Source organism: Tympanuchus pallidicinctus, unplaced genomic scaffold, assembly GCF_026119805.1.
Source record: "Tympanuchus pallidicinctus isolate F22 unplaced genomic scaffold, pur_lepc_1.0 scaffold3, whole genome shotgun sequence".
Classification (NCBI taxonomy): Eukaryota; Metazoa; Chordata; class Aves; order Galliformes; family Phasianidae; genus Tympanuchus; species Tympanuchus pallidicinctus.
Genome location: NW_026294747.1, coordinates 9,156,675 through 9,171,219, shown reverse-complemented (window position 1 = coordinate 9,171,219; position 14,545 = coordinate 9,156,675). Strand labels below are relative to the sequence as shown.

General features: G+C 38.1%; 1 protein-coding gene across 2 annotated transcripts in view; it reads right to left on the bottom strand.

Moving 5' to 3' along the window:
• The window catches only part of TRIM66 (tripartite motif containing 66), a 42,971-nt gene that overhangs the window by 23,899 nt on the left and 4,527 nt on the right, over positions 1-14,545 (bottom strand). For both annotated transcript variants that reach the window (XM_052696127.1, XM_052696126.1), the window contains exons 2-6: positions 9,318-9,421; positions 5,941-6,088; positions 3,015-3,147; positions 1,371-1,487; positions 599-713 (exon numbers count right to left, since the gene is read on the bottom strand). In XM_052696127.1, coding sequence (XP_052552087.1) covers positions 599-713; positions 1,371-1,487; positions 3,015-3,147; positions 5,941-6,088; positions 9,318-9,421 — 617 coding nt within the window. The remainder of the gene's footprint in view (positions 1-598; positions 714-1,370; positions 1,488-3,014; positions 3,148-5,940; positions 6,089-9,317; positions 9,422-14,545) is intronic.

Genomic DNA, 14,545 nt, shown 5'->3' with positions numbered 1-14,545 from the left:
AGAGTAGAAGTTAGACTGAATTTGCCAATGGAGCTTTTCCTCACCTCTTACAACACGTAAGAGGGAAGACCTAAGAAAGAATGCCAACAGAGGGGAAGCACATAGTGATTCCTCAGAAAGTTCTTCCAGTTTCCAGCAACACATGATTCAGGGACCACAAAGAAACAGCTGTGTTACCACCCTCAGGGTACCTCTATCACATATGCTTCAACTGGACACGTAAAAACTGAAGAATCAAAACCATAGGATCTTTTACAGAAAGCAGACCTGAGTATCCTTTTCTAAACATGCTAAGTGTAATGCTAGATAGATGGAGCATTAACATCAAAAGATGTTTTTTAAGTACTCCAGCTGTGCACATATTTCTCTATAACAGCATTATAAAAGGTGGTTAACATGATAAGCAAACATTTTGCTACTTAATCATAAATCCTTGTCAACCATTGATTCCACTTAAAATTCAGCAATAAAAAAAGTATTTGAAAACATAAGCAAAGGGACAATAACATTCACAGTCTATATTCTTTTCATTGGCTCTGGGATTTAATTTTAATTTAGTTTAATTTCCCAAGGTAGGAAAGAAACTAGACTCACTTACTTCAAGTTGTTCGAGAAGGATGTTTGTTCGTTTATTGATTTCATTTATCAAAACCATCTTGGCCATTTTGATTTGATTTTCTACTTTTTTGTATAAATGTTTTACCTCAAGCAACCTGCAGGGAAGAGATACATATCCCTGGATGAGCCAACTGGTATATCATTTATTCAGTGCTTGGTAGGTATTTGTTACAAGAACTGATCTAAACGTTGACTAAGAAATCCAATGAAAGCTGAACCATTTCCTCTAAGTTCTGCCATTCTCCTCTTCCCATTTTATAGTAACCTTGACTGGAAACACAGTTTGTTCTGAGATTTCTGAAGAACTCAGTTCTTTTTGAATCCCTGGAGGCATTCACGCCCAGGCTGGATGTGACTCTGGGCAGCCTGTGCTAGTGGTTGATGACTCTGCACACAGCAGGGGATTTGAAGCATAAGGATCATTATAGTCCTTTTCAACCCAGGCCATTCTATGAATCTATGATTTTTAAAATAATTCTTATTTCTATTATTTCAAATTCTAGGTCAGAAACAGTAGAGTATACAAAGAAGTCTTTGAAACTAGCTGTCAGGTGCCTTATAAGGACTATGGAATCCTGTATTACAATGTGAACGTGACATAATTTAAACATAAATTTGATACTTTTAATCTTCATTTTACCTATTCTCAAAGAAAAGCAATAGTATCTGTGTTTAACTATGGTAACCTGTGTTCAGTGAAAACAGCATTTTAACTCATAACTCATCTTCTGAAATAAATGCAAAACAATTACCTGTCTTCAATCTGTTTAGTTGAAACCTGAATTCCACTTCTTTTCTCTTCCACTTTAGCTACAACATTTTCCAGGATAGCTCTCTGATTTTGCAAAGCTTCATCAAGAAGTCTGAACCTGCAAAGGAAGGGGAAATCTTTACTGTATGTTCATTTCCATTGATAATGTCTTGCTTTTTCTTTTATAAGCTTAAATAAAGCCTTGTTTACATTTCCTGCTATTATAATAGGTTAGAGGGATTTGGTGTCACCACAGCAGCATTATGCCATTAAGTACAACTGCCCATTGCTAGTCTTCATCTGCTGCTCTGCATTTCCATCGGGTAGAACTTGCTTCTCCCTGCAGCCACAGACTTCTCTAAGGAACCTGGGCCAGATGCACAGCTCGCAAGGATCAGTTTTGCTTTATCTTTAAAATCTGAATCCCACAGTGAAAGGAAAGGAAGCAGTTCCAGCTGCTCCCTAAAAAATAAAATAAAATAAAATACAATCTAGTTCTGGATTTTTTTACTGAACACAGCTCACACGTGGCCTAAACATTGGTTTTTGCTCTTCTTTCCCTGGGAGAATATCATAACTGCAAAGACATAGAGGTATTTAAAAGAAAGAGCTCATTCTAGATATCTGGTGGATGGCCAGAAGGTCTTGGTTTCAATGTCTTAAAATATGTTCTTAACAACATTCCTTACCAGCCCAAAAATTAATTATTTACATTGCTGAAGGTTGACAGTCCATGCTGATTAAGGAGTTTATCATGTGTGATTTGATTAGTGGGGACCAACTTGAACTTCCAAACCTGTACACTGAATGCTCAGATATGGTTATTCTTTATTTTTCTGGCCATTACCCAGTGTCTTTGCCTATAGTACATGTATGAGGGAATTTGATTCTGCAACCCAGACAATCCATTTTAACTGTCACAGGCACTGTTCTTCTCACATTTCTCCTGCCTTTTTCCAAACATTCCTAGGGATCCATTTTAGCCTTTTGTATTTGAAAGCAGAAGTTGTATGCCTGAAGCAGAAAAAAATTAGGTATGTTCAAGTCAATTGCCCTCAGATGGACAGTTTGGGAGAGCAGCTGCCTTCATGTCTGTCCAGACATAACCCTCTGCTTCTTTCCTACCACAAATGCTGTGACAGCTATCCCAAACTTAACACCCTACATAAAGGCAGCGCATCTCACAAAAAGTCACGTTGCCACTGTGTATAGATAATTCCTTACATGATTCATACACCTCAGAACTGAATAACAGATTTGGACCATGCTAAGGATGGAGCTGAACTCTCATCTAGAGTCTCACGTTTGTTGGTCATGGGTTGGCAGTTGGACTTGATCTTAGAGGTCTTTTCCAACCTTAATGATTCTATGATGGTGCTTAAAGATACTCCTGTATACTGTGTCTGAAAGATAAAATAATTTGGAAGGAACTGCTGAGAACAGTGTAGAGTTCTGCAGGGGCTGTAAGCAACACATTAAGCTCCCTGAGCAAAAGACAATGGAACTGAGTTTGTTGTGGCTAGGAAGCTACACTGTGCTGAAATTTCAGTTGATAGGAAATGCAGATGGAACAGTCCTAAATCTGAATCAGATACGCTTTTAGGTAGGATCATGCAAAAGACATGAGGCGGCCAATGTCTGGTACCTGTGCTCTTTATGGTCTTTCAGCAGGCAGCTGCTGCACGTAAGGATATCACAGGTCTCACAGAAGAGCTTGAGTGGTTCTTGAGTGTGCACTGGACAAAGCAAGGGCAATTCATTTGCCTCTTCTTCAGTCACTGAGGAACATAAAGCAACAGTGTCATTGACCAGAAGTGCTATTGTAGGTCAGCAAAAGTGTTTCAAACTAATAATTTATAAATTTTGATGTTACTTCTAAAGACTCAGATCTTGGAACAATTTGATTATGTGAAGCATGGGAATTTGGTTTGAGGTGCGTGCATGTGCTTTGTTTTGTTGTTGTTTTTTTTTCCTCCTAGCACATCCTACAAATTGATCACATCAAAGAGACTCTGGAATTAATAATCAGACCTCTAAAAGCTCATGATATTTAAATCCCTCTAACAATTTTGGGTACCTGTTTCATGATTTTGAATGTGCTGATCTTGCAAACCAATTAACAAAACCACACTGTAAAACACGGAAAAGCAAATACATTAAAGAAACTTGAAGTCACAGTGCAAGCAAGAAAATCTTCTGTTTTTAAAAAGCTGTGTGGAATTGTTTTTCATAAACTTAAGTTTATTTTGAACACAACTTCAGCAACTAAAAGATATTGGTATTAAGCACTAATATCTGTTCTTATAATGATTTTCTAAAGATTAATGTGATGAAGACTACAAATGGACAGTGAACATGTAAAGTGGGCACACTCCACTCTGGTTATGGTAGAATTATTTTAGAAGGAAGGAAGGAATACAGTCCACAATAGAATGCTCAGAAACTCTAAAAAATGGCAAAGAAAAATCCCTTGCATTACATTCACAAACACAGCCACATTGATTTTATTTTAATTATTATTTAGCAGATAAGCAAGCAGGTGGATGCTCTTCCACCCATACGGGGTTTATATATTTTATATTTATATATATATAAGGAAAAATAAGAAGTCCATAATATTAATCTAAAATTGAGTACAAGTTGGATAAAACCCTTCTAAGTGTTGAGCACATGCAGAGTATACAAGCTCACAATATCAAGTTATTTCTATTAAACTCCAGCTTATAACAAGATGCTGTCTTAAGGATCGAAGTATAATGAAGCTTAATAACCATTTCATGTAATGATTTCTCTTTCTTCTTTTCTTTCTTTCTGGCAAGATTTTTACTCTCTGGATAATTGTAATCATCCTAGAGGAATTAGTGTTTTTTTCAGTTCTGTGTCAGATTTAAGAGATGAGCAGATCTCAAATGCAAACTGAGGATAAAAATCAATATAATCTAATTACAGCACAGACCCAGAGCCTCTGCCACTAGCAAGGCCCTGATTCAAATGATACACCAGTGGGAACTACCACTGAGTCATGGTATTCTCAACCTATGCTATTCTAAGATCAGACCTACATCCCTCTAGTTTTAAAATGAGTTGAACTCCAAGAAATCTGACATGAAACAAGGGCACAAGCCTGCTTGTGCTTTTCCTAGAAACAAACATCTTGATCAGAACTCAAGTTAGAATTGAATAGAATTGAAGATTAAAAAGATGAGAAAACATTTTAGTTTGTGTTTTCATTTTTGTAATTTTACAACACACACAAAACCACAACTAAGCCACAGGTAGATTTTCTTACTATCATTTATCAACAACACGAGCTCGTAAGCTTATTCAACATGAATTGAAATTATAAACAGTCGGAGCCTCAAAACTACTTTTCTGATCTTGCCATCAACTCAAGAAGAAAAATGTATTGTCCATCCAATCAGGGTATTTGAGGGGGTGCTAGAGTTCTTCATTTTACATTATTCTCTAGAAAAGACCTAGACAATATTTAAATGTCCTCTGTGCTTGTCCCTGGAAGTGTTCAAGAGAAGTTTAGACCACGTACTAAAGGACACGCTTTAGTGGGGAAATGGTGGTAGATGGTTGGACTGGATGATCTTGGAGGTCTTTTCCAACCTTGGTGGTTCTATGACAATTATGATTATTACACTTTCTGTTCACCTTCTATTTGTCAATGGCACATCATGTGCCAAGTGAAGTGCCTCAAACTGTATTTTGCATGAACAGCCAGGAATTAAAAGAACTCAGCCTATGGCAATAATGAAGTACAGGCTTCTTTAAGCAAAATTCTAAAGTCACATTATAATTTGTGTAAGCAGTGAGCTACTACTATGTATTTTCCTTGTTCTGCTTCCTTATAAAGAAGGTGATAGGGCAACACAAACAACTTCAGATGAAAACAAAGTGTAAACTTGAATCATTCTATAGAATTACAACACTCTTATTTTAGGTTACAAATAGCTTTTGTAAGTTTAGGTTAGTATATGCCTCAATACTGACTCGAAGTAAAGAAAACAATGATCAGCAACAAGAGATGACCATTCTCTGTGGATCACTACTGTACAGGGATGAGACATCTGCAGTGGGTTTCATTTGTAATTGCTGATAGTAAAACTCAGAAACCATGCTTTTCACTTATGAAAGGAACACCCTACAGCAATCACAGCCTTTTGCTGTCTGGCACTCTGCTTCCCACACCTTGTCCATCAACATGACAATTGCTTTATGGCAGTTTCCCTAAAGAAATCACCCAAGTGGAGACAAAAATACTGCAGAGTCGAGACCAGATGGCCTGGTAGCCCACCAAACCCTAGCCTAGCACTCCACAGACTGAAAAATACATGGAACAGAGTTTCCATGAAGCACAAATACCAAAATCTTATAAATAACATGGAACGCTGATTGTGGCAAGTTCAGACACAGCTACAGAAAATCCAAATAATCTCTCATTGACTGCATTAGTCTCACTCATGCAGAGCACAATATCTCTGGCACACAGCCTGCAGCTGTGCATTTTCTAGTCAATAACTGATATGAGATGAAATACAAATACTCAAGTGTATTTTCAGTACCTGTGCAGCCCTTCAGGGATACAGACAGGAAGTGGTCCCCGGTTTCCTTGCCATGCCTGTGTTCCTCTGTACATGTGCTGCACAGCCACTTATTGCAGCTTGTACAGAGACTATGAGCAGGTCTCTTCTCTTTACACATGGAGCAGCTCTAAGAACAAAAAGTGCAATTACATACAAGGATAACAAATCAGCCTTTAGAAAAAGACTTAGCTACATTGGCAAGCTTCCTATTTTGCTTTCTTAAATTAGTGTGACTTGAGTGATTTTAGGAATTCGGTTATTGTTGTAAAAGGGAATGGAATAAAATTAAGATCCAAAACTCTTAAATCACATTGGTTGTCTTTCTGTGCTCCAGTACAATAAGATGTGATTATAACAAAGTGCAGGAACGATTCAGCAAAAACCCTAGGGTCTGCATTACACACAGGGTCAGAATAAATCACCACAATGACTTGTTTCTTGTGAACCAGAAGAGCCACAAGACTATAAAATAAGACTTGTATGATTTCAGTTTAAGGAGGGCTATGGGAAGTTACTTTTGAAAATGATTGATGGGATTTGTAATCCCTTTCTCTTACTGTTTTTAGCCTGATGGCTGTAAAACATCAATAGCACACAAACCTGACACACACATATGAATATGTGTAAGTATATAGAGACAGAAAGATGTTTCCTTATTTTCACTGATATGAAATTACATATATAAATTGGAACTATTTCAGTAGTGCTACTCTAAATCTACATTGCTTCACTTAAAATTAGTTTATCTGTTGTAACACTGTAGGAACCACTGACGTGATACAGTGCAGTTGTAGAACAGACCAACGATAATGCAATTTAGAAAACAATACAGAAATACTTGCATATTCTTAGCATAAAACTTATTTCCTACTCTCTTCAGAGTTGACCAGACCCAAGATCAATTTACATATTGATATCAACTGTGATGAAATGAAAACGTAAGACAGACATGGGAATGTCAGCTGAACCCAAACTTGTAACTAACGATCATCTCTACTGATGCAACAGTATAGGAAACGCCTTTTGTTATATAGGCCATATTGTCTGGAACTCTCCCTAAGGGTGAAATGAATAAAGCAGCATGTAATTGAAGTGGGTGATTCGATTCCTTTGTCATCCTGAACGAACTCAGGAGTTATTTCAAGAGTGTAATGACTTTTCACTTAAAAAGGATTTGCACAAGGCATAAAATACCTTATTTGAAAAGTCTTAACGTTAATGTACTAATGGGCAGAGTGAAGACAGTGATGTAATTTTACCATCAAAGCATAAAAGCTTTGCCACTGGTTTGTCATCAGATGCAACACGATGTATGCAGTTACAAAATACCTCCTGCAGTTACACATAGCTCCTCAATATTACTGCTACTGTCACAGCTTCTAAAGCAGCGAATAGATGCCAAAGGGATTCTTATGGTGTCCATTCTGTTGCCCATCAGTTTACCTTCAATACGGTTTGTTACAATTGGACTCCAGCTACTCTGATGGGAAACACAGACATATATAACAGCATGCATTCAGCACGTAGGCCCTGATGAAGTAAAATTATACATATATTCTCTTTGCTGCGTATCAGAGGATGACCTTAGAAATCCTAAGGGAAGAACAATTATAGCTCTTTCTGTGTTGGTCTTCTGGGTGTTAAACCACAGTATCAACATTAAGTGGAACAACCATATTCAACTCACTCTGAGACTCAAGATTGGCTTAAAGGATTTATTTCACCAGAGGAACAAAAACATAGCGGTTATTATTCATTTGAACTTCATCATTCTCTTCAGTGGGGCTGTGCAGGCAGCTCCCAGAGTTAGGTTATTTGATGACGTAGAAATGGTCTTTTCAGCAAGAGACTTTGAACTGCATACTTTTGACCTTTCTGCAGCTGGTAGGTAGCACATTCTATCATTTTTGAATGATAGAACTCACTGAAAAACATCTTGCACCCAAACACTCTGTTATGGGCTTTGGCAGATTCCCTTTTGAACATCAGGTAAGTTAAGAAAATGATGTCTGTGCTTCAGTTGGATGAGCTGGTGCTTCTCCCCCTGATACCATAGGTAGTAAGAATGTGGCTCTAGTTTTAAGAGGAGGGTGTTTAAAGGACAGTAAGCAGGGCTTTCTGTCATTTGAATGTCAATAAAAAGGAAGAAAGTGAAAAACTATTAGGAAGGTTCCTGAGTCTTTCTGGGGTATTCCTGTGCTCCAGTGAGAATTCTGCTTTACTGAACTGCTCGTAGGACTCCTAAGGAGTTACAGAACAGAAAGAAAAAAAAAAAAAAAAAGAAAAGCACATTCTTTTAACAAAAGTCTAAAAAACCAATCTAGATAATAGATTTTCTCATTTGATTTCCTTTCTATACCAACTCTCATTGAAAGGTAAATGAAGTGAGTCATAGTAATTAAGAAATCCCATTACAATAAGGTCATTCTACATATTCAACAGCATCCTCTGAATTTAGCTCTTTTCAGAGAATATGTGAATGTATCATTCTCTTTTAAAGTTAAATAGCACTCTTCAAGCAACTTAGAGCTGTAGACCACTCACTTTGCTCACCTTGATTTCTGAATTCCCCTAGAGCACTGCATGGATGAGATTACACATTCTCTCCATTTTAAAAATGGAGAAAATGAAACATGGAAATGATTGATAGGGAAGATGTACAGCCCATCAGTACTTGCTTGCAACTGTATCAGTGGATCAATCACATAACTTCAAGAGGTCTGAAGCCTTCTGCATGGGGCAGAATGGACAAATTGTTGCTGCACCCACAGGATTTTAGAGGAGTGGAAATATAGATCTTCCACCATATGTTATGGAAAAAGTATTCCAATTATGTTTTACATCCATTCCCCCCAAAAACATTGAAATACAATGTGACTTCTTTTATCATTAAAATAATAAGAAAATTGTAATCTTCCACAGGTTCTAATGGGTAATCTTAGTGTGACCATTCATCCAATAGTTTTGTTCCTGTTTGCTTTGCATTGAGAGCTGAAAGGGGATAACGAGACACCCAAGAAATCCATTATCATCCAGATAATACATAATATATACACAGTAATTATATGTGTAAGAAATAATTATAATAATAATATACACCATAAAAATAAATTGTCACAGATTCAGTCTACATCACTAGCATCAGTATATTTTTTTTTATTACAATCAAGGTCAATCTTCAGATAAGGTTACAAGAGTACTATGAAGGCAGGAAGTTCATCCCTAGCAGTGATGTACTTACAGTCTGCAGAAGCAAAACATAAGATTCTGTTGTTCAAAATGATCTGCTCTGTTTGTCAAACAGTGTCAGTGCTTTAACAACTCCCAAGGCACCCTACAGAGTGGTTTTCACTCACCTTTGCCATAGCTGAATTTGCAGTGGGAAAATCCTTGAGAAAGCAATTTTCAACTACATCTCTTGCAAAACAGGTCTGTTTGCATGCCGGGCAGGAAAGAATACCTACATTAAAAAAATAGAAAAAGAAAAAAAGAAAACACAAGAACAAATATAACAGTGCACACCAGCAATGTGAACCAGGAAATAACAGAAACCACGCTTAGGTATTGCTGGCTTTTTTTTTTTTTTTTTTTTTAAATTTAAATCACACTAACACTTATCTGCAGGAAACTATGGTATTCTTCAAGCCCTAAGATACCTGTGGTTAGATGCAGTTAATTACATATGGAAGGAAAAAAAAATAAGTCCCTAGAAGTATACATCACAGTTCAGGTGATTTCTTGATTTATCTCAGTATTTATTAAGGATATCCATGAGTGCAAATTGCCATGAATTTATCATGGCTTACAACTTTGATAAAAACTGAGCTACATTCTAAGCTGCACACCATTGTGACAGACATACCTGTGCTTTCTTCTAGCTACCATTCTTCTAAAACAACTTTGCATTACCAGAGCATAAAACACATACTGCCTCCTACCACTTTTACAGTATGCCATGCTATTCAACTGAAGCCACAGAGAAGTAACAAGCTGTTAGCAGAAGCAAAGAAAATCAGAATGAAGGTTAAAAAGTTTCAACTTTAAAAACCAAAATTACAGGACATCTACTACAACAAATCCACAAGTGACAAAAGGACAGTGGGCCATGTTCTGCTGACATTCCTGAAGCAGTGAAAGCAATGCAAGCAACATGAGCAGCAAAACCTAGCTCCACCTCCATAAGCTAATACACAGCTGGTATAAACCCTTGTGTTAGTTTGGCTGGGAACTAACACTGCAGCTTAAGAAGTTGTCCTTAGAGAGATGCAAAAATGCAGTCATGCAGTTACTTCAACCCTGGGCTTCTGGGACTAGCATTCATATTTTGCTAGATGGTCCAGTGCCTTTTTGAAAAGGGAAGTGCATGTTTCGATCACGTTTCAGCAAACTACCTTTAGAAGTTGTGGTGTCAGTCTATTTTTACCTTGACATTTTTTTCAAATCTCTTTCCATTCCATTGAGAAATTTCCAAAATTTCAAAGCTGCTCTTACCTGGTTCAAGTGATCACTGACAATAACAAACAGCAACATTTTCCATGGCTAAACAATGCAAACTCATTAAGGCAGGTTTTTAAAAGAAAGATCAATCACAACTTTCTACTAGACTGGCGTTGTTCAATGTTCTCTTTCCTTCACTAAAATTACTTTTAAATAAGGAGAGTGGCATGTAGACTAATTCAATCTGAAGTTGTCTATTACTCTCCACATGAGATGGTCACCATAGACACTGATGTTCTCCAGGTACCTACTGCTACCTGCCCTCGTGGTACAGCTCCTTGATTCCTGACCACAAGCACAGTTCAAACCCTGCCTGCCCCTCATTTTAGACTTGGGCTACTGCTGTTTTAACAACAGGGCATCACGTTATCAGAGACACACAGCCCACAAGCCCTTTCTACATTACCACTTCTGACAGAATCAGTCTGTAGTCAGATACCTGACTACATTCATTTTCTTTCATATTCCTTTGAAAAAACATTGAGTTCCATTACATGTCCTATGAAGCAGGACTTCTTACAAAGAATTGCTGCCACAAGTTTTAGATCTTTTCAGCCTCATTATTCTAAGAAAAGCAAAAGTATATTGTCTGCTATTTTCCAAGGTTGCATTTACAACCAAACTATGATTTGGAGGCTCAGGTAGCAGACTACTGCCTGCCTCACCCTTGTTTCACCATGCATTTTGTACACTGGTGCACATGAGCCCCCAGGTGGCCATGCTACCCAGCTACCAGGCACCCCAAGGGAAAGGGTAACACAAGCAATTGCCAACACTGTACTCATCCCCTGGGTACAGAATCAGCACCTCATCTAAGAGTGCTCTAGTGACAGAGCTACAAAGAGGCTAGAAACCCATTTGATAAAGATGCTCACAATTGCACAAAGCTGTAGAAGTCTTTCAACCTTTTCCTTTCCTTTGCATCCTTAATAATAATGAGCACAGTTAAAAGGTTATCTTATTTATCCACAATCTTTGTAGCTAATCACCTTCATACGTTACACCCTAAGACAACAGCTTTTGTATTGTCACAGAATAACCATCTCACGCTTTCCCAAATTATGATTGTGTGTCTTTTAGACATTCCATTAAAAGCTCAGTCCTCCGGAGAAATATAACAGCAGGAGCACTGCGGCAGTTAAGATAAGATGCATCATCCAAACAGTGCCCCCAGCTCCTTGCAAATGGTGTGCACTGCAAGCGTCAGGGAATTGCAGCACTAATTCCTAGAAGGTGAAACTGGGCAAGCTTCCACATGAACTCTTATAAAGCAACATAGTCACAGAAATAAAGAGGCAAATACATTTTGATTGATAAGCTGGGAAGCAAAATAACTACTTTGCAAGCAGCATCCCAAATAAGTCTCTTGGGACATGCTCTAGTTCTTGGTGCAGCTGATAGGAAACCATCTAGTGACTTCACAGGGAATTGCCTCTAGCCCTTTGAGATCGCAAACCAGTTTCTTACATCAGTAACAGAAATTGCCCAAACGGTGCCAGCTCTTGATCTGGCTAACACAGAGATAAAGCCTCCATACTGAGCTACATAATATGCCACAAACTGACCTAAGAGAAAATTCTCAGCAGGTTACTTTCTTAAGGAAAGAGTGCATGGCCATCAGAGCTTCCTCCACTGACACACCACACAGGTGAGCACACAATCTTAAACAAAGCATTTCTGGGAGCAACAGCTTACAGGAAAACAAAGGTAGCACTCAGGACTTTGCTACAGCAAGGACAACTTCTGTCAATTCTCCATGAGGTTAAAAAAAGTTAATATTGAAATAACATATTTTATTATACTTCAACATACTACCCAGTTAATACAGAATGTTAAACCAAATTATACCAATTGAAAGATATTTAATGTGAAGCTCGTGGCCTCAGGCTAGTTCACATGAACTTTAAATTGTGCTAATCTGTTTCAAACCAGCAAAGTATAAAATACAGTGTGTAAAGAACATTATCAATTTAAGAACAGGCAATATCGTGTTTTTAATGTTCTTTAAAGAAAGCTTCAATACTTCCCACCTGAACAAAACATATTTTTCGTGTGCCTTTTAGTTCTGCACAAATGCCTTCTTATGCATACTAAGAAACACAATTGTATTAAGGAGTTTAAAACCACAGAGATTTCAGGGGTACATGACACTACTGCTGTTTAAGAGCTGAGGATATCTAAAAGCAATGCCCAGCATACCATGTTACAATTTATCCCCATATTTTAGATTTTAGTTACGCTACTTGCACAGATCAAGCCCCACACAAACAGGTCAAACATTGTGTCAGAATCATCACTGCAGACCATCAAATGGTTGCCTTGATTTGAATGCCTCAAATCGCCAAATAACTGAATTACAATGATCTCCAACCTAAGACAGAATGAACACTATAAGTTAACAGATGAAATAATGGGGACACCATGGCAGTACTAGAAGTAGTTTCCTACTCATACAAGAACAAGCCAGCCTTTTCGTATCTCCTAATACCTGGATTTTATGCTTCAGGCTCCACCAGAAGCATAGAGGAAGGACTCCCTGAATGTGGAAGCATTGAAGATCACAATGGTTTATCTGATTTTACTTCTCATTTCATGCCTTTTTTATTTAACAGAAACTTGTGCTCCCTGGAAATTCCCAATATTTTTCAATATAAATTCTCAAGGAGTCTAATAAAATTTTGGCATCATAAATGCACTACAGAATGATTTCCGAAGCAATTGTTCAGAAATTAAGCAAATCTTACATAGATGTTAACCAAGAGCCCCAAGCAGCAGCTACTTCAACAGTACAAAATGAGTGCACCTTGCTGTGCTTATGCTTGCAGTACAAATCATCATTAAAGTATGACTTCCCAGAAACTCCTTACCTGTCCTCAGGATAGCCAGTCACTTCGTTACACACCAAGTCACTCGTGTCAGGAGCAGAGGGTTATTAAGCACAACTGCACACACAGTGTGCTCCCTGGAATCAGCCTTTGCTATACTGCAGGTGGAAGCAGCTGCACCTTTGGCAGAGTATCTGGAGGTGCTCTCCCTTCCTCAGCAAGAAATGCTAATGAATCAGCAGGGCAGAGAGATGTACTGGTCCACTACAAAGCAAATGGGATTTTTCTCTGGCCTTCCTGAGATTCATTCAGCTCTGCATTAAGTTGCCTTGGCTGCATTTTTCCTGAACAAGTGAAATAAAAACCCCACAGATGGAATGAATATCATCCTTCTCCTTCTCTTGCCTGGGTCTTCTAATCCTCACAAAAACCTGGAGCCAGTGTGCAGGAGGAAAGAGTAGAGCTTTTCCAGATTCAGGTAGCAGTAGGTCTCATAATACCACTCACTCCGTGGTACAATTCACAGACCATTCCCTACATGATTCTCTTGCCTTACCTCCTGACCGCTGCTTCTAAAAAGCAGTTAGCTTGTTAGAAGAATCTGTACTTTGCAGGCAGCTCACTTGCATATGTTACTGTTACACACTGTGGGTGAAGGGAAGAGCAGCCAGGAGCCCTAGAGATTCACTGTTTGTACGTACGAGAATGATGCAACTTCTGGATCTAAATAGCAATCCAACATGAAATTACTGCATTCAAACAACAGAGTTTATACATTAAGAGATCACGAGACAAATTCTGTTATGATGCAATCATGATGCCCAAATGAGGGACATTATTGCTATCAAAATCTCTTGAGGTAGAAAAAAAAACAAACTATGAGCTGTTGTCATAAACTTCATAGAGTTTGCATCTGAACTATACTGGTAGAAAGGAGATAGCAACATTTGCATAAGCTGTGTTTTCAGAAGTTCATTGCTAACAGCTCTTAATCTTCTGAAATCACTATTTGCGACATCACATTTGGTTGCTAATGGATGTGGGTACGCATTTATGAAGGCTAGCAAGGATACTTACATTGGATTTGTGTGCCATGTTACTGTGACATGCAAGACAAAACCTCACTTCAGAACGATACACAGCAAAAACACAGATGAGCTATTCTCAATGTGTCTGAGCTATCAGGTAGTACTGAGCAATCGCTGAAGACCGCATTCAACAGACTCCCAGGAATCTCCATCACCAGAGGGATGTGAAGATGT